Source organism: Aythya ferina (assembly GCF_964211825.1).
Source record: "Aythya ferina genome assembly, chromosome: 9".
Classification (NCBI taxonomy): domain Eukaryota; kingdom Metazoa; phylum Chordata; class Aves; order Anseriformes; family Anatidae; genus Aythya; species Aythya ferina.
The window spans coordinates 19,732,063-19,753,557 of record NC_140305.1 but is presented as its reverse complement, the minus strand read 5'-3'; the positions used below and the strand labels follow the sequence as shown (position 1 = coordinate 19,753,557).

Here is a 21,495-nt window from a genome sequence, read left to right as displayed (position 1 = left end):
GGAGTGTGAGAGCAAAAGAGACTGAGAGATCCCCACAGGTGGATAACTACAGCTCAAGCAGGCTGTAATTTTGGTATGGCTAACATTCAGGTTACCAAGCAGGATGTTACATGCCTGATTAAACACACTGACCAATAAGCTTACTGAGAGCATTACTCTGGTGCTGTCCCACACAAGCCGTAGCCTGGAACACTACCGGCCTTGTTCTTTCCTGGAGGCTATCAACAGTTGCTAACTACATATCCCTTGACCTGCTCCCTCTCCCTCTGGCAGCAGAGTACATCACTACAGTTAGAATCACTTCAAATTCATGGTTTCTGCAGTACCCATGACTCTTCTATCACAACTACAGCGCTATCTCAAAAGGCACATTGATAACTAGTAACTGGCAGAGATTGTCCTTTTAGCTGAAGCACTAAAATACTACATTTTAAACAATTACCCATCTTTTTCTTTCTTACTCAACCACCGAGTGCTCCACAGACAACTCTTTAGTTATAGCTAAGTTACTATCATAAGGCTCTTACTAACTCACATTTATAACACAGGAGAATGTTTCACATTTCAAATTTGTAATAAATAAAAAATCAGATTTTGTAAACTAAAATTCTAGATTGCAGGAACATCCTACTTTAAATAATACTCTAAATTAAATTAAATCGCATTACAGCACATTTCAAATGTACAAATTCTGACTGACTTCTGCAAAAAATTTTTGAAGGGCATAAATTCTAAAATAAATAATGCCACCACTATTTGAAAAACCAAATGTCAGTGAAAAAAAACGATATATAGAAAAAAAATAGCTAATTTTCAAAAGCGAGGGAAAATTAAAACTGTTAAAATGATAAATGATTTGTAGGCTGTCGTTCCCAAGGAAGACATTTTGTCGGCTTCCAACGAACACGCTCTTGTTCATTGGCTGGATGAAGCAAGCAGTGCAGACCGAGCGGACAGACAACCTCATGCTGTGAGTTTCAATGTTCTGCTACAGATTCAGTGTAGCAAAACAGATCTAGAAACACAGCAATGTCAAGCAGGAAAAAAAAAAAGTAAATCTGGAGTGTCTCTTCAAGACTGAATTCACATTTCTGTATGTAGATTGAATTTTTAGATAAAAACAAGTCACAAAACTTACCTGCGGTGAAACCCATCACAACTGTCTAGATTAATTATTCCTTCCTAAATGTCATCTGCAGGTTTCTCAGGTATCAGGACATGATATATGTACAGCTGACTAATACATAAACATTTCTCCATATTCAACCAAGGAAAAGACAAAATTGAGAAAAATGAAAACAAACATTCCAAATCCAGCTTAATTTTTATTTGGTGGTAAATAAAAATCACCATGGCAATCCTCTCCAAGACGATCATTAGATTTTACTTTTTTAAGTGGCCACTGGATTACGAGGTAAACTGAAAAGCAGTATTCTTATGCTTTTAATATACAGACCGTCTAGACCCATTTCACTTTTTACAGTTTTTGTCTGCATTGCAGGCAAGGCTGCACAGTTACAGAATCAGAGCAGAAAATTGCCCAAGACATTGTATATTAACTCTGAAATAAGGATTTATTTGCACAGATACAAATAGGTGTTTGGGATCACTGCAACACCTATTTGTTCCTTTGTGCAGTATCAATGTAACAAAAGTGCATATGACCAGCAGAACTTCACTTTAACCAAAATTTTGCAAGTAAAAAGTTTGTAACAGTTAAAGCATTTCTTTGTGTGTTTTTTTTTCTTCTCCGTTCCCCTGTCTTTGAGACAGTTTTTAAACAAGTTAAAAAAATGGTAAACCATCAGTATGCTGTCTGAGAAATATTTTCTTTACATATCAAAAACCTTCCCATTTTCTCTTTTGCAACACTACAGATGCAAAAAGGTGTATTATTCTCAGTTACATTTCATTATTTATAAAGACCTTCGTACTTCACTCCATCCGGTAAGTAACGTATTTGAACATGAATAATATGAGAAAAGTAATGAGGATTTTAAAGTCAGTATTTTATTTTGGCACAATTTCCAAGCATTAAATAAGCTTATTATCTTTCTGTGCTACTGCTTCATGTTTAAAGATCAAATATGATCTTCTGAAAGCAGTCACATTCCAACTTTGATTAGTGTAGCAAGTATTATTTCGTATTTTTATTTTTTATCACATATTTCAAAGTATATTGAAATAATTTTTGAAATGCAAATTTTCACTGCTCATGAGGTAAATGTGAAAACAGATGCACCAAAAATGACCGAGAAGGATCCTTGGTGACAAACAATCCTCAATTCTCTATTTGGGCAAAAAGACAAGGCCACAAACAGGAATTTTGCATGAGAAATTCATTCGTGAAATAATTATCACCTTTCAGATTTCCTTCAAATGAAGGAAATCTCACATCTCAGGGAAAATAGGCATCTTTGAATGAAAAAGTAGGCAGAAGAACCCTAGCTATCCATAACGTGCAGTCCTTACTAATCTCTCGTATCCTTAAGGCAGTCCATATCTTTTCCCAGTCTAATGCCTTTTCACAAGCAACCACAATCACTGAACAACAATCATGTAGGTCCACAAGTTATATACACGATTAAAGTATAGTGATATCCAAGCTTTCAGTAAAATCAGCATAATTTACAGTACAACTATGCAGGGAGTGCAGAGGAAACCAATTCCTCAATCTGTTATACAAAACACTTTACTGAAAATGTGAATAAACCTTCTCCTGAGAGAATATCAGCGAAGTAAAAAAAATAAAATGCACCTTCCTTGAATTTTATTTTGATTCAGCCTCTTCATCCATGAATTCAACTAGCGGAGCATGTCTATTGGCCTGGGCACCTTCTTGGAAATGAACCTTTTTTATCACTCCTGCCTTTGGAGCCCTTATGGTATGCTGCATGGAAACAGATCAATAGTGAACCAGCAGAGTAGTAGTTTTTTTGTTTGTTTGTTTGTTTGTTTGTTTGTTTTTCCTTCTCTCTCCAGCAAATCTTAATATTACTCTTTGGAGCAATTAGAACATGACATACTTAATTACTTCCTCTGTCGCTTCTATATTTATTTTAAGCCTTCTTTTAAAATGTTATCCTAGCCCTTTTTCAAGTTTTATTTCCTCACCGATATATATTTTCGTAAGTATACTAAGAACAAAAATACTAAATGATGTTGTATTTTGAAGTACAAATAGCTGAATATTATGATGCTTCACTAATACTTTTTTTTTTTTTTTTTAATTACACTGGATAGCAGGCAGAAATACTAATAAAGTTTTAGATTTGTTCCAAGACCAATCTACAGATTTACTAAAGCCAAATTTATTTGCACCTCAAGACAGGTATTTACCAAAAAGATTTTAGGCAAATCAAGCTGAAATACAAACATGACTATTAGTGACAGTGCAGGAACAGTGTGTTTTCATAACTTGGGGTGCAATGTTGCATTTCATGTAATTTTAGTGCAGTTTCTAAACGGGCATTGTTAAGGGAAAAGCAAATTTTCTCAACAATATTTGTTCTGCTACCACAAACTGAAGTGTAAAATAAATTAATAAATCCAAATCCAAAGAGTTCAGGTTACAAAATCTATAGTTTAAGCAATTTTAGCTATGGCCAAGCAATGTAACAATATATAATGGCCAAAATACTAGTCCACTGAATGCCATGTAGACAATTACAAAGAAATTTTCTTATGCTCATGGTAAAGCTTTTATGCAAATAATAAAAAAATGTACAAACAAAAACTTGAGCATATTTACAAAGTCACCAATAGTTGAATTTCTGCATTAAGTTACTGCAGGCATTAGAATAAATACACTTTTATCATGGAGAGAGAGCAAGAAATAGACCTAGACGGTTTCATGCTAGAAATAAAAGGATTGTTAGCTTCTTGGGGGAGGGATGAAAGGGACTGACATGGTAACCAAGCAAATGTTAAAACATCTGCAGAGTGCCACAGATTATATAATCATCATTTGTTAATATTAACAACAAATGTAATCCCCTAAAATCTAGTCTGATGCAACACTTGTTTTACAGCATATAAAGTACAAGCAACAATCTGCACAACACTTCATTAATGCAATCAAAACTGATTTGTGTATGACCACATTTTTATTTTCTCAGTAATTAAAACATTTCATACATTTATGTTACTCACCTCCATTTTCATAGCAATCATAACCATCAGAGGGTCTCCAATTTGAACCGCATCCCCTGCTTTCACAAACACCTACAATTCAAATTGGGAAAAAAAATCATGCACGTCTGATCTGCACCATTAAAAAACAGCAGCTGAATCTTGGCTAGCACAATCCACTGAGTAATTGTGGTTTTTCAGAACAGTCTTATAATATCTTCATTATTGTTGCATTGGGTATTTGAGTTCTCTACATAATACTCAAGGGGAGTTAAAGGTTTTACAAAGAGGTTCAATACCAGTCAACAGGCTGATGAGGAAGCCATTTATGTTTCAAAGAGGAAACACTAGAAGAGACAAAGTATATTTGACTCCATCTGGGCTTAAGAAGCTTCTATTTTGAGATACAAAGTCCAGAACCTCTTCCTGGAGCCAGACTCTGCAAAATCCAGAGAGCAGACTGCAGGAGCCACCTATTTTTTCTGCAGCCCTGATTTAGAATGCTTCCTGAACTCCATGCAGTGGTCACAGCACCAAGCCTGCCGAAGTTTAAGAAGCATATCGACAGCACTTACTACTGTGGAGCCAAGAGTTGGGCTCAATGGTCTTTGTGGGTCCCATACAACTTGGGATATTCTATGATTCTAGAGCATCTCTCTAGAAAGTAAGAGATCCACAATTAATACACTCCACTCTCTCAAAGGGTTCGTGCCTTTTTGTTTTTTTTTTTTTTAATCACTAGCAGAATCCTCTAACTACTAAAATTATGTATCCTGGACATCTCCCTTCTGTTGAAACTGTTCCCTTTTCCACCATACAGAAAAATACAGAAGACTTGCTGAATTAAAGGAGAAAAAAAAAAAAATAAAAATAGAACTTAATTTTGGTTGGTTGGTTGGTTTGATTTGTTGTTTTTTTTTACAAGCACATCTATCATCTCATTCTTTGGTAAGATGAAATGGGTCAAACAGCCTATAACATTTCAGGGAACTCTGGGTTAGAAAGCAATTATGATGAAGGAAAAATTCAAACAAAAAATTCAAACAGTAGAATTAGTTATATATTCATACTTTCCTGAGCTCTAGAAAAAGAAGCTGAAAAGACTCTTGTGTGGCTGCTGGAAAGTCAGACTAAACAGGACTTTATCTAACTGGGAGGAGCCACACAGCACTGACATTTTTGGCCCTGATTCTTTCCTGGCAGTACAGAACCATGCACCATTGCTGGAAGAGTGAACTTTGACATAATAGTGTCGAATTCATTTTTCTACCCATATTATTATAATTACCTTTTCAACTGTGCCTGTCATGGGTGCTACGGCACCACCTTGTGTCCCTGCTGAGCTCACTGCAGATAAGTACTTGGGTACAGGAAGGCCAATCTGAGCACTACCTTCCTACAGAAAATAAAATCAATGACATGAGTTAACAACATAATGTAATACCACTAGTACGTGCGCTGATATATGGGGACAGGACAGATGCAGCTTTATGCAGAAGCAAATAGGTCAATTGTTTTAGGTTGCAGACTACTGAAGCCAGGTCACAAGGACAGGGGGCATGCTGACGGCTTTGCAATGTCAAAGTTCTCAAGATCCATGCCTGTTGCTGCTGAAGGATCAGAGAGGAGGAAACTACAGCCGTGAAAATGAGGCTCTACATGGACCTTTGTCCCACATCCATACCTTCCTTATTCATGCAGCAACAGCACAGAAAGTTTTAGAAAATTAGTAAAGGCTGTTTGCGTAAGGAGTAGGTAGGCTGCTAAGACACTGCATTACGGGCCAATATAAAAATTTAAATTATGATTCTCTTCCACATTCTATTGCAATTTATGTTGTTCATTTACATGTATAAAACTTTAAAGTCATTATACAAATGAAAGGTACTTTACCGGAAAGAAGAGATAAATGGTGTTGTCCAAGATGACCAATTTGGACTTGCACACTGTTCCATTTACTGAAGACCTCAAGTAAACTGAATCACCTTCATTGAGAATCTCTCCAGAAACCACGAACATTTTATCTTCAATCTGAAAGATAAACACTTTTTATGGACAAATCCTAACCATTCACAGACACTAAAATAATAAAGCGGAAGTTAGTGTTCGTAGTATATATTCATAACCTGTGTTTCTTCATAGATGATTCTGGATATATTTTTTAATCACCTTTTTAAATCTTATGTATCCTTTAGTTTTTGATTAACAGAATGTATTGTGTATCCACTGCAGTCAGCTCAGACTAGTTAATACGCTCTCCCCAAGACAGTTTGTATCATAAACTATGGAATAGCAGTCAGCAAAATATAAAGGTATGTTATTTCTCAAGAACAACAACAACAAAACTGAATTTTCTGTTTAGTGATGGGATCTGGACCCAGTATTTTTAATTTGTCCTAATATCTTAACTTTTCTTCAAACCCATATAAACCACCTCATTTCACAAGTTTCCACTTTGCTTTACAAAAGTAAGTTTCTCACTCTTGGAAATTTTTAATAGAAAATCATCAACACATTCTTCATAAATGTATAAAAGAGCAGAGAAAATCAGTAAAGGAAACAGTGTTAATTAGACAACAAAACAGCAAAAGAAAGACCAAATGGAAAGGTCATTTATTTGCACGTAACCCTTTCATCTAGGTCAATGGAAATTGGCTGTCTGCCACAGCTTCAGAATAAAAAGACGGTAAGAGTTTGAATGTAAGCGTGCTATGTTTAACTTATATTTTTAGTTGCAAGTCTTGCTGAATGATACTGGGAATCAGAGACTTGCTAGTCTTCAATAAAGTTACAGGCAGAGAGAAAATTCAGTCTACATTTATACAGTCCCACACTATTTTCAACTGAACTATTTTCCACCTTATCACATGTATTGAATGGATATTGCCTATCTGATACTGATCCCTGAGAAAATATCCTTTGCTTGATGAGTATCCTGAGCAGGGATGCAAGTTAGACCAACATCCTGGGCAGCACCATGAGCACTTGCCAGTTACCTGGCCCAGCAACGTGCTCTTAGTTGGTATCGGTCCCAGGGCAGGTTTTGTAGCACTCTGGTTGCACTGTCCTCTTCATGATCAGCTCCTGAGGCACACAGCTCTGCCTCTCCAACCATTATCTCCAGCTTCCCCCCATTTCCACCTCAACCTGCATTCTTCCTTAGGAGTCTACATTCTCCCCAGTAGCACTTCACCTCCCAACAAAGGCCTCACTTTATGTCCTTTTCACCCTCTTTATATTTTGCTGACATTACTTATATGGGAAAAGCCTAGAACGTAAAAGCTTTCCTGTATTACTTATGTAATCGATACACTCAAAATAACCTAAGGGTTATTTGAGGGATGTGGGTTATTTCAATATTCATATCTGCAAAAAAATAAGGGTATAAAGCCTTGAATTACCTGACATGGGGATATACACCTGAAAGTGCAATAATTCTCTCACTATTTTTGTACTATGCTGATCTCTATATAATTTCAGCAGTTCATAAACACTGATTCATTTTCATTATTTCCCTTTTCTGAATATTAGAAATGAGAAACTCATCTACAGAGAGACTGCATTCTCAAGCATACAATCATTTGGGGGTGCCAAATTCAAGATAAAATCCATTATGACTCCAAGAAAGGAGTGAGTATGACTCCGAGGCTAAAATACTGAAGTCTACAACAACTGCTACAAGTGAACCAAAAACAGACTCCTGATCATCAAGCAATTTTAATAACAGTTGATACCAAAAAAGTCTCTAAGAAACTGATTCTAATGAAATATCTGAAAAAAGTCTACTTTACCTGCATGGTGTATGATCCTTCTTTACCGTAACTTACAGCTACATCCACAACTGTTCAATAAAGCAAAATATATGTAAGTAGATATAATAGTAGGATCTAGAGAATAAAACCATATGAACTACACTTAATCTTTTTGATAAAAAAGAGACCTACCAATACTAAGAGAAGAACAAGTATTTTCAGATTAGCTTAGCAGACACTGCAGATTTCACACTGAATTCTAGACAATTTGTCTTTCAAAGCTGACCATCTGAAGTTATGCTCTGAAATCTCTATATTAAGTTACCTGGACAGGAAACAGATCCTTGAGGGGGAAGAACTGCTGAACACTACCACACCTAAGCCAAGTCAAACAAAACAGCACTCAGTTCTTCCAAAATCTCAACCTTACTCATTTAAATGATGAACATCATTAGTACCATTTGAATTTGTTTTTTATTTCTTCAAGATCTAAGGCCATAGATTTAATAATTAAACACGCAACCTTGTGAGTTCCCTTCTCAGCTTCAATTGCTTAAAACTCAACACTGCTTCCATCTGCTATTTCTTAACCTGAATTTTCAAGCACCAGTTGAAATAACTTTATCAAGTATTAACTCTCCCTCCACACCCACTTTTTTATTCACTTACTATTTTCCCCATCCAGCAGAGACAGTTTTCTAGTATAGCATATATTTATTCTTCTACCAGTGCTGGATGCAAATGGTGAGAATTTATCTAAAACACAAAACATACAGACATGTTACTTTTATTACAGTTTGGCAAAACTTACAACATTTACAACTTACACCACAAATATCACTGTCCTTAACATATGTTTATAACTAAACTTATGTTTATAACTAAACTTACATATTTATACTGCACATTAAAGATCAGGGAATCACTGCAATATATGGTGACAATCCATCATTCAAACTTCAAGACTGAATAAATGGAGGCTGTATCATCTACATAAAACACGAAGTCCTTTTCATCCCATTAAACCCCTCTGCCTCTACCAAGTCTAGCCAGTCAGTCTTTATCTCTGAAGACCTTGGTCCAACTGTAGGACTCACGGTGACAGATACTCACTGTGCTTGTAAAGAGCAAAAAGGACACAGTGACACAGATTAAGAATCCCAAGGTCTTTCAGACAGGTGCTTATCTGAAGTGCCTAGGGAAGTAGTCTCTACATTACAGTGGTGATATATTCAATATCTGTCTCTCAACAAAAGTTATAGTCTGTCGAGTGCATAAATATCTGACAAATGCTGTAATGCAGAACCCTGAGCAGGCACAAAGTAAGGCAAAAACGGAGTACACAAATTAAATAATTACACATGAGGTCACAGCACTGTCTCATCCAGTCAAGCAAAACAAAACACAAGAAAAGAAGAATGATCCTTACCACCTGACTGATCTCTAAAAGCATCTGTTGCCATTTTCTCTTTCAGTATGAGTCCCAGAGCTGCCTGACACACAACTTCGTGTCGTGTTGCCTTTTTGGCTGGAAACAGTTCATCATAGTGTTGAGGAATGAAATTAGTGTGCACATTTCCAGCCTCAAACTGTGGGTGTTCTGACAGGCTCAGTAAGAAATCAATATTAGTGCTTAATCCTACAATCTGTCAAGAAAAAGAAGCATATTGCCAAATTGAAATGAAGTTATGAATGCACAGCTTTCTGCTCAACTTATGCGTAGATGAAACTTTCTTTATACAACACCAACAAAGTACAAAATTTACAAACAAAATGTAATTAATTCAACTGCTACGTTTTATTACATATAAATCTGAAATGGCAGTGGCCATCCAATCTTCCTCTAAAAAACACTTTTGCTTTGTTGCAGTTTTCTATCTGTATGCTGTTACCTCAAGGTGTTCAAGCTGTTAGCTTCAAGTTAGTTAAAAGATTTAAAATCACACTGGGTTCCTCCTACTTACGTTATATTGATGCAAGCTGTATCGCAACTTTCTCAGTGCTGCTTGACGATCCTCAGCCCAAACAACTAACTTTGCAATCATTGGATCATAATGAACAGAAACCTCATCACCTAAAATATATGAAAAAAAATCTGTAACACTACAAACGTATCTTCTGAAAGGCAGTGTACATAATACTGCATAACATATGGTATTAAACTGACACAAGTAATGGCCATGTTTCTCTATGGTCTTAAAGAATATTTATTAACTTGAATGATGTGACCTGGCATTTCAGTTCCAAGGAAAAACTCAGCACAGACTTTTGTAGAGGTAACATTATTCAAATTAGCAGGACTAATAAATTGTGATAAGAATAAAATCAGCATAATCCAGCAGACAATAATTTGTATAGAGATAAAATAAAGAGTTAAATAAAATACCCAGTGATTGTACACACAATCATGAGAAGAATAATTCTGTGGAGACTGGTATTTAACAACACCCTGTGGGACAAATTTATTTAGGCCAAAGCAGGAAATGTTTATAACGAAAAGCTTTTCATGTTAAATATTTCTAACTATACCACTGCCTTTAGTTTTACCTTGTCTGACTCCAGTTTCTATCCGGGTGAAACTATCAGGTGGTGGGGTGGACAAGTGCAACAATGGCCCAGCCCCTGGCATGAAGTTATTATTAGGGTCTTCAGCATATATTCTAGCTTCAAACGCATGGCCTCGGAGCAGAATCTCTTCCTGCTTTAGGGGAATCTTCTCTCCAGCTGCAACCTGAAAAGGTGTTTTTTTCTTTAATGCAGGATCAATATTCTGGAGTGTCAATGTATGAAAAGGTTAAATATCCCTCTTCCAAACATGAACAATTAAAGCATGTTTAAAAAGGGCAAGGAAAAAAAAAGTGTTAAATCATAAATGGCTAATTCTGAACTTACTCCTTCCTTTTTTCTGAGTCACTAGTCAAAGGATTTTGCATTATTACTGTAAATCGACCTCATAGTATTTCACACAGCTTAAACATAATGGAAAAATAGTATTTTTTTTTTCCAATTCGTTATGTCAAAAATAATTAAATGCTTAAGTTAAAGGTTGATCAACCAAGATGTTATTAGAGAGAAAAACTGCTCTAAAAGCAGACGATAAAATGGATTACTGGCAGCCAACACTGCTGGCATATACTGCTGATTCTTTTGTATTCTGAGGGACTTGTACATGTAAATGATTGTTTCTCTACGGTAATTTCTACAAATTTACAAAATCTTTAATAGGCAAGAAAATATCATTTTATTCCTCAAAGGAATTTTCATTACAAATGCAGGAATACCAACAAACACCAATAACATGCCAGCTTGAGACTGAAAAAAAAACAGCTTTTAGGGGCAAAATAATAAACCTGCTGCAGTTCAACAGAGAGGAGACACTTCACCAAGAAGCAACACAAACTCCATCTACAAGTGGAAACACCAGTTCCTATTAAAAATCTTGAACAACATTTTTTCTTCATTTGAAGCACTGGGAGTTTCCCATGCTCACCAAACTATGGCTTTCAGCAGAGGCAACCCAATACGACTTAGTCCTCAAACAGTGCTACACAGATTCAAAAAAAAAAAAAACTCTCTCAAAGTTTTGACAGACATTTTCTGTCTTCTGACTTGCATGCAAAGATCAGTAAACTTCTCCACCTTCTCTCGTTTTAGTGTTGTTTGACCTCTGCTCCAACTCAGCCCTCAATGCTCAGCTTCCACTCCTAGATCAGCAAGCCAAAAGCCTCCTTTTTTGCATCCACATTTGGCATTTTATTTTTCTTTCTGCTTACATGAAACACTCCACCATCCTATCTATTTAAGCTCAATGTGTGCTGCTGTCCTCACTTTTTGATTTATCTACATAGAATTATTTTTCTTAATTTCCAGTTCCCTAAGGTCCAAAACTTCCTGTTCAAATGTGTGAGTAATCTCTCTGCATGCTGGGTGTGTGAGGAAATAGCCTGTTTCCAGCCCACGTAACTATACATTTATTTTAGAATGCAACTATACTGGCAGAACACCAGACATGTTTTTGTGAAGAGTCTTCCTTCCACGGCCTGATCAAAGTATGATTTGGGGCCAGAGATACATTTAAAGTAGAGTTTAAAAATTGTTCAGCATGGCAAGAGAAAGGTCAGGACCCTAATCATCCCACTTTCCACATCCTCTATAGTTTCACTAAATATATGGAGAGAAAGTTTTTCTCTCCAAAATTGGAAGAATTTGTTGGAATTGAGAGCAACCACAAAATACTCTACAATCAGCGTAATAAGAGATGCTCCGGAACAAAGAAAATTCTACCCAACTAGTGGAATGGGAGATAAGTACCTGAAAATCTATCTGGTCTCTCATAGGCAATACCAAAGAGCGCTACTCAGCAGAGAAGAGGGACTCTACATCCAAAATCAATTATCACTTACCCTTAGCTGCCACTCTACCAAGTCTGTTCCAGTGATCATCTCTGTAACAGGGTGCTCTACTTGCAGTCTGGTATTCATCTCCATGAAGTAAAAGTTATGCTGGGAGTCCATAATAAACTCCACTGTTCCTGAAGTATTTAATAAAAAATGGAGGTTTCATGAGGCTTTCTCAGGACAGATATCTAAGACACATAACTGATTTACGTCACAACAAGACTATTATTTCTAAAACAGATGCAATGAATCTCATTAAATTGTATGTGAATTATCTTTATGGGTGACACAGCTGAGGTCTGAAAACAAGAGAGTTGTTTCCTTGCATATTTACATATTCTGTGCCATTTAGTGACCATTCTCCTCCTTCAGCAGTACAGCTACATCTCATTAGAGGTCTAGAAAAGTACATCGAGACTGCTGAAAGCACTATGTGTAAGCAGAGGGCATGCATTATTTTTTTTCTAAATAAGCATCCGAACAAGGCAATGGGAAAACAGAGGAAGTGACAAATAATTTTAGCAGGTAATTTTTCATTTGGAAAATACTATGGATCTTATAGACAGTGTTGTTTGTTTGTTTTTTTAAAAAAGGCTTTACTGTTTGAGGAGAAGGTTTTATTCTTTGTAAGCTGAAAGATGAATTATTTTCCTTTGCCTTGTTTAAACTTACTAACATTCACAATGATCACCTTCCAAAAACAATCTTATTGATTGAATCACCTGCTCTGAAATTATTTTTCTTTCTATTCTGCTGCCACTGGTCTTAAGCACAGACCAGGTACACTCATATAAATTTATAATTATGTGAGAATTAACTATTACTTGCTTCCACCTCAAAAAAAATCTGACACGTGTTGTACACTAAAACAATCAAATGTCATTTGCCCTGAGATTCAGAGCCTTAATAACCTAAAAGGGTATTGCTGGAGCATCCACACTTCCAGACCTACCTGCTCCTACATAATTCACTGCTTTAGCTGCTTTGACAGCGGCTTCTCCAAGTCTCTTTCGAACTTGAGGATTAATTCCTGGCTGTAAATAATAACAGTAACACATAAGATAACAAATATCAGTGACATTAAACCTACTATGCATGAGTATTTTGAAGCGTCTAGAAACTGTACTGTAATCCTTAAAAATAAGTGATTTTATTTTTTTCCTGAGAATCACTTTCCTAAACATCTTTTCTTTTTTTTTATTTTTAAGTAGAACAGTTTCTACAGCAAAATTAAAACAGGTGGTAAGAATTACCAATAAATTACTACCCTGTTTGATAAATTACACAGGCTTAGCAATTACTTTAAAATATGTCATTTTTTAAAAAATAGAAAAATATAAGAACTTTCTTCTCACCCCTGGTGCCTCTTCAATGATCTTCTGATGTCTTCTTTGCACGCTGCAGTCTCTTTCAAACAAATAGACCGCATTGCCATGCTGGTCACCAAACACTTGGACTTCAACATGCCTGTTTCATAATAATAAATGTTATTGTGTATTTCACTGAATCCCCAAGCCTGCAACTGACTTCACCCACACAGACTTCAAACTTGTACACAGTCCTGTACTCTTCAGTAGGATTTCTTACAGGTTTAGGTGTTTGCTCTTGAATAGCCAAAAATGTAGAAATGAGGGTCCTAAAGGAAATAGGACCCTAAATGCCAGCTAGATAATGAAACCTCATTGGTTAAAATGAACATGACACATATTTAAAGGCTGCTACCTCTCTATTAATTATTATGTTACAATAAAAGTAGAAATATTTCATTATTATTTGTTTTCCTACAAATTTAACAATTTGATATAATTTCACAAGAGGCATCAGCCCTGATTCTAGAATAACCCTATTTATTTTGACATACCATTTCAGAGGACAACCATTAGGTGACAGAACTTTGTTCTTTGTATAAAACTAAGGAAATCTTGTCACCATTCAGGTAAATCCTCCAATGCTGGCAAATTCCGTAAGAACGTAATGAGATTTTCTCATGTCTAGCTGACAGCATAAGCAAGCCCCCACTTTCTTTCTAATGAATGCTTTCTTTACAGTGCTGCTTCAAGAAAGATGTAAAATGCAAGATCATCAAAAAGACCTCTGTCAAAAGTTCATAACAAAAAACAAATGGGTTCAGTTTCACAGGTCAGGACAAGCTATAGACTATCACTTCTGTTTTAAGGCTATCACTTCCTCTGTTAGAAGAAGAATAAATAACTAGTTTAGGGCATCTGAGGGCAGCAGAAACACCACAACATCTTTACTCAAGTCTCTAGTTGAAGTATTATAAAGTGATTCTTTCTAGATGGAAATTTCACTCTATTATTAAAACACCTGTTTATTTAACAGTAAAATATTATGCCGTTAATATTAAAACATCTGTTTCTCACCTTGGATTATCTACAAATTTCTCAATTAGCATTGCATCATCATTGAAAGACTTCTTTGCTTCTCTCCTTGCTGATTCTAGTTGGTCCAGAAACTCCTTTTCTGAATGAGCAATTCTCATGCCCTAGAATACACAAATACAAAGAAAAAAAAAATATATCTGAATGTCTAAGAATACAGTACACAGTAAAAATCCTTGACACATACAAACAGGTTCATGACTAAAACAGCAAGAAGTGCACTTAATGATAACAATACAAATTGCTCATCAACTAACTTCCAATAAGCGAATCCTATTATAAATCCTACTGAAAGTGCCACTAGAAGTGCAATAAATAGATATTATCGATACATTGACATACATGCATATCAAATCCAATTGGATTCTTAACTATCACAGAAATTATCAAAGACTGGCAAAGAAAACCTGATTTTATTACAAAATAATTACAGCTATTACAGAAATAACAAGAATTCTGTTATTCAATTTTTGCAGATAAGTATTTCAGAGTAAAATCAGATTTCAACAGGGAATTCACAATACATTAAATAGTGTCTAGACACCAAATAGTTAAGTATATTTCTAATTGTTTTTATTCAACATTTAAAACTGTTAATAAAATAAGACATAGAGGCTATCACTGGGTAACAATTTCATGTCACCTACTTTCACACAAATAAACCTGAATGACAATTTTTCTGCTTATGTGAATTATGGAAATCCACTGAAATAAACAAAACTCTCCCAGTTTACTCCAGCTACTTATTTTCTGCCTGGCTGCACAGTGAATGACAGTAAGACTTCATTGTGCTGTACTGGACATTATTAATAAATTCTAACCACATTTTTTTTTTCCAATGTGTTTTCAAACCTTTTAGAATAAACTAGAAACTGAGGCATGACAACTTTACACTGTGACAAACAGATCTGCATTAGCTCCTTTACCTTTCCTCCACCTCCGCGAACAGCTTTAATCATTACCGGATATCCTATTCTCTTGGCGTGGTCTTTTAGACATTCATCTGATTGATCTTCTCCGTGATAACCTTCAACAACAGGAACGCCAGCAGCAGACATTATAGCTTTGGAAGTGCTTTGACAGAATAGTTTTATGTTTAGAATTAAAATAGTATTTTTCGCTTACTTCTAAGCTCCAAACCTGTATATGTTACCCATGTTAATTCTCCTTACAATAGTTCCACTGATACCAGTGCGGGTTACAGAAGTGGGTTCTGCAGCATTTTACTGTAATTAATCAAATGGTTCAAATAGGGATTTTTTTTCTCCAATCTCTCCAGATAAAAGTGGGGGTCAATTCAGGCTTATTGTTCTTTCTTATCTTTTGACCCATGTTATGGAGGTCAAAATCTACCATTTTTGTATTACCACACCATACCTTACTAAAACTATATTTAAGGTTCTACAAAGACAAAACTCTTCTCATGATACAGGCTGGATTCACACCACATAAAACACTTGAGCATAACACTAATTACTTCAAACAGGCATGCAAAACTAGTTAAATTACAGAGGTAATTTACCCTCATATTAGCAAGTGATAAAAAATTAATTTGCTGAAATTAATATTGCACAGTTTGTGTGTTAGTAATAACATTATTTCCATATCCTAGATTTATACTTTATTGACCAAAGAAATGTTTCCAGGGTAAGTAACTAAGAATAAGATTCTCTGTGATGAATAAAATTTATAACCCCATTTTACATCAGCCACAATAACCTCTGATGATAGGGAGTTTTGTTTCCCCCACCACCACCATTTTGATTCATTCAGGATCAATATGCAAGAGATACAACCTGACTCCTGAACTCTTAGTTATATAATACTGCAAGGTCCCAGTTCTGGAAAACTAGAATCGGTTAAGTATTTAATTATTAAAATCCCAATAACTGAACAATTCCTATGTCTATAGGAATCCCACAATAGCAAATTTGGAGCTTATTCCTCTGACGATAGCAATAAAAATAAGACAATGAAAACTGAAGGAATAAAAAAAATGTAGCAACTGATCCTTTAGTAACAAAATTAGCCTTGTCAAACTGTAGATTGCATAACCAAGTAACAAATCAGAAATAGATACCTCTTAATACCCATATCTCTGATAGCAGATGAAGGCGGACCTATGAAGATGATTCCCTCTTGCTTGCACAACTCTGCAAACTCTGTGTTTTCTGAGAGGAAACCATAACCTGGATGAATAGCCTAAAATAGAATAATGTTACCAGCCTATTTTTATATTAGTTTAGCTTAGAAAACCCTGAAACTTCAGTATAGTGCTAAGGAAGCACAAGATGCAAATATCACGTATAAATATGAAAAACTGAAGAGCAGGCAGGTATCCAAAGATTTAAGGTCATGATCAACGTACCTCTACTGCTGAGGCCTTGGCCACCTTTATGATTTTCTCCATGGCCAAGTAACTCTGCTGTGAGGGTGCAGGACCAATGCAATATGCTTCATCTGCCTGTTACAGAAAAAATAGATATTACACAGATTGTTTCTTAGACAATAAAAAGCAGTTTTAACTTCAAATTTCTCAGCTCATTTTATTGTTTATCATACTGCTAGCATGCAACAGTTTAAATCACTGCCTCTCTTCATAAAGGGACTCAACTGGGAGAAACTTGGAGAACTACCATTTTGAATGAATGTTAGTCCCATACAGAAGTGTTTGCAGAATCAGTCACAAACATAATGAATATACTTCACCATTGCTACATGCATGGAATTCTTGTCTGCTTCACTGTAAACTGCTACAGACTTCACACCCATTTTCTTCGCTGTTCGCATTACTCTGCATGCAATTTCTCCTCGGTTTGCAATAAGAATCTTCCCTATGTTGTGACCTCCTGTTTACAAGGATGAAGCACAGTAAGCAATTTTAAAAATAGATATATAATTAAAAACAATGCTGGAAATAAAGCAATTTTAGAATTCTGATTTCTTTTTCACCATTTAGTGTTTATTCATGACAACAGGGTTCATTTAAATCACCTTGCTAAATTTTACTATTTTTTCTTATGTTGCTTAAATACTAACATGCCTAAAAAACAATTCTCACACTGACTTTGCAAACTATATCAGAAAAGGTCTCAGAGGAAAACGTCACAGAAAATGTAATTTTCATGTAAGTTTAATCTAACACTAATTGTAAAACCATTCATGTTACACAAGCAATTGAACCTTGCAGCTAAAGAAAGCATACATGTATTACATACCTACTGTTGAAGAGACACATTTCACAAGTCTTTGTGCTGGGTTCCATGGCCTGTAAAATCAGAAACAAACAGAATAGTTACAGAAGTGTGTAAAGGAGCTGCTTTTAGTTTCAGGTGCAAAGACAGCACCAACCCAACTCCAAAGTTTCTTATATAACTATTTACACAGAACATAATCAAGTACAACGTGCTAAGGAAGGGTGGACAAACTTCATCAGATCTCTGTGTAGAAGGGTAGACACAACAGGAACAACAAACTGCCCCCTCGCTTTCTGAGCAGCATTCAAAGTGGAAGAGTTACTGTGGGTTACTCTAAGTCCTTTGGTGGACAAAACTGAGTGTGGCACTTAATACAGAGTTGGCAACGTGAAGTATTTGGGAAAGAAGACACAAATAACCACAAAACAGAAAATCTTGCACAGGCAATAGTTGTTTATACAGACAGAAGGCACAAGAGCTGAATGTGAAAGATGTCAAGAAAGAAGAGTTTGAAAACTGAGAACAGAACTCTTCTACCTGTGAAGAACTCTTCTATCTGAATTTCATTTCAGAAATGGAAAGTTAAATCTCAAAAATGACTGAAAGCTCTAAAGAAACCAGGTACTGAAGACTAAGTGCCTAGAAGAAACTGCTGAAGCGAACTCTTAAAGCAATTTTAATTGACATGTAGGTCAACTTTGGAATCTTGGATCAAGCCCAATAATTCTTAAATGATACTGGACAAAAAGATTCAAGATGTCCTTGACAGTGACATAGGACATGGCTCCCTGAACTTTTAACAGACAGCTGTCATTGTCACCAGCTCCTTCTGCCCCTACGGACAGCACAGGGGTGGCTACTGTGGGGGAGTCAGTGACAGGTATCAAATCCCAAATGCCCAGGACAGTTTGATGGAATCCACACCAGTTGCTAAAGCTACATTTGAGGTTGTTGGGTTTGGGTTTGTTTGTTTGGGGGGGCCCTTTTTTTTTCCACAGCAGAAGCCGGGGTTCCTGCACCCCTCCCATGGCGCAGAGCCCCCTCCCCGCCTCCTCCCTGCACCCTGGGCTCCGCGACGCCTCCGCCAGCCCCAACCGCCGCCCGCCCCGCCGGCAGCCGCTAACGGCCGGGAGGAGAAGGAGGAGAAGGAGATGGAGGAGATGAAGGAGAAAAACCGGGCGGGAGCGCCGCCGCCTGAGGGAGCCGCGCGCCGCCCGCCCCGGCCCGCACTCACTGACGCTGCAGCGCCCAGAGGCAGCGGCGACCCCGCACCAGCGCCATGTTGGCGAACGCGGAGGTCGGCGGGGCGGGGGTGTGCGCGCCAGCCCGGCCCCGAGTGGCTGCCGCTGAGGCGGGCGGTGGCGAGGAGGGGCCGGCGGGGCGGGGAGCCGGAGGACGGAGGTCACCGGGGGAGGCGCCCAGAAGGGGCCGCTGAGCGCTCGCTGAGGCGATGGGCGGCTCGTGGGGCTCGCTCGGGGAGGAAAAACCTGGGGGAGGCGGCAGAGAAAGTGGGCAATAAAGTGGCGGAATAAAGTTGAGATAAACGTGAGGTGAAGCAGGCGGCAGGAGGAGGCTTGGGTTCGTTTAGGAACGCCCGGGCTCTGAGCTGTGTGTCTGCAGCAGGGGCTGCCCCGCGGTTGTGGTGACACAGGAGAGGTGGCTCGGAAGGGCACGGGGATTCCCTGCCACCACAGCGTCCCTGTGTCCAGGCACGACCACCAGGCTCAAAACTGAGCAATTTGTGTGGAAAAGAGGGGTGAGACACGTCCCGCCTCCACAGACAATGCACAAGGGGCACCTCTCGCCCCCACCTCTCACTCAGGCATCACCTCATGGCAGGCGACCTGGTGCAGGGCTTAAGCCTCCCCGTGTGGCTCCAGGGCACAGAGCGAGCTGCAGCCGGGTCTGTTACTGTCCACGTTTAGCAGACTCTTATAGCACAGCAAGCAAACAAGTTGGAATCACCAAGGTGACCTCACTTGCTGCAGTCACACTGATTTACAGAGCTCAGGTTAACAGAAAAGTTCAGATAAAGTGTGATACCGATAGACTGCAATAAAATATTTCTGGTGTAGTACTTAGATGACCATGATATTAAAATTAGCTGTGTAGAGGAATGAAAAAACAGTAGCACTTAGTCAAAGTATTAACAGTTACTGATGATTCTCTGGAGAGAGGAGAGGCCTTGCAGAGGATCTAGATATGTTGGCACATTGGACAGCCATATCAACGGCTTGATGTTCACCAAAAGCGAACGCCAGGTGCTGCATGGGATGGAGCAATGCCAGACACAGGCACAGCCTGCGAGATGCATTGGCTGGAGAGCAGCTCAGCAGGAAGGGACCTGGGGGTGCTGGTGGTAGCAGGCTCAGTGAGAGCCAGCAGCTGCCCTGGCAGCCAGGAGGGGCAAATCACACTTGAGGTGCACGAAGCACAGTACAGCCGGCCTAAAGAGGCAATTCTCTGGCTGTGTTTAGCGTTGGTGTGGCCTCACCCCTAATATTGTCCCTGAAAGCATCCAGAGGAGGGCAGCAAAGCTGGTAGAAGGGCTGCAGGCCACATCTGTGTGGGGAGGCTGAGGACACTTGGGTTGTCTTCTCTGGAGACGAGGCTGGGAGCCAACCTCACTGCTCTCTGCCACGTCCCAAGGAGGCGACGTGCAGAGACAGGCACCGGTCTCTGCTCCCTGGTCACCAAGGACAAGGTGCATGGGAATGGCACAAAGCTGCACCAGGGGGGTCTGAAAGGACATTAGGGAAAATGTCTTTACCAAGAGGGTGGTCAAACACTGGAACAGGCTTCCTAGAGAGGTAGTCAATGCCCCAGGCTTGTCTGTGCAAGCATGTGGATTGGGATCTTAATAACACGCTCCAACTCTTGGTTAGCCCTGATGTGGTCAGGCAGTTGGACTAGATTATTTTGTACGTCCCTTCTGGCTGAATTATTCTACTCTATTTAAATAGCAAATGGACCACACTTTTCCCCAGGAACACCCAAGCCATCAATTGTAATAGTGGCAGTATTATTGATATACAGATTAAACAAAATTTTCAGCATGTTTGTCTTTAAACACAAGATGGCAGCATTTTATGTAGTTTACCATTAAACACTAAGAGAGCTAAGGATATTCTGCAATACATAAATCAGAGGTGGTGGAGGATTTTACACTTTGAACAGTAAAACTAACAGAAGTAGCAAGCACATTTGTTTTGCAAATCTGCTCTTGGTGAAAGTGTCCTGTCAGTGTGGCTTTTAGAGTGTGCAAGGTCAAGTGGGATCACCAGTTTGAGTATGCAGATATTTGAAAGGGCAATGTAATAAAACCAAAATGCAGAAAGTAACCATTTTCCCACTGACACCAGTAATATGCTTAATGCGCATGTACATAGATGGAGGCACTGCCATGAACCTAGTGATGTATTGAATAGGTTGGGCTGGTAACATTTTAATTTTTATTGTAGAAGCTTGTATATTTTGAAAGCTGCTTTAGTATTTGAGTACTTATCCCCCCCCCCCCTTTTTTTTTTTTCTATGGGCAGATTGTGAACAACATAATTTGTTTGAAATTTGAATTCATTTTACTTGGGGTGATAAAAAAATAATTCCACAGCAAAAA

The 21,495-nt window shown here is 38.0% G+C and overlaps 1 protein-coding gene across 1 annotated transcript; it reads right to left on the bottom strand.

Annotated features, from left to right (window-relative positions):
* Positions 1-1,305: 1,305 nt before the first annotated feature.
* Positions 1,306-19,217, bottom strand: MCCC1 (methylcrotonyl-CoA carboxylase subunit 1). The gene is made up of 19 exons (XM_084529756.1): positions 19,114-19,217; positions 17,901-17,950; positions 17,392-17,531; positions 17,051-17,146; positions 16,763-16,884; positions 15,609-15,756; positions 14,665-14,786; positions 13,636-13,747; positions 13,233-13,314; positions 12,287-12,414; positions 10,431-10,614; positions 9,848-9,957; positions 9,313-9,529; positions 8,553-8,639; positions 7,923-7,972; positions 6,025-6,162; positions 5,420-5,527; positions 4,153-4,224; positions 1,306-2,890 (listed from the first exon to the last, which is right to left on the bottom strand). The coding sequence occupies exons 1-19, from the start codon at positions 19,158-19,160 to the stop codon at positions 2,771-2,773; spliced, it is 2,133 nt and encodes a 710-aa protein (XP_084385882.1). The 5' UTR covers positions 19,161-19,217; the 3' UTR covers positions 1,306-2,770.
* Positions 19,218-21,495: the final 2,278 nt, after the last annotated feature.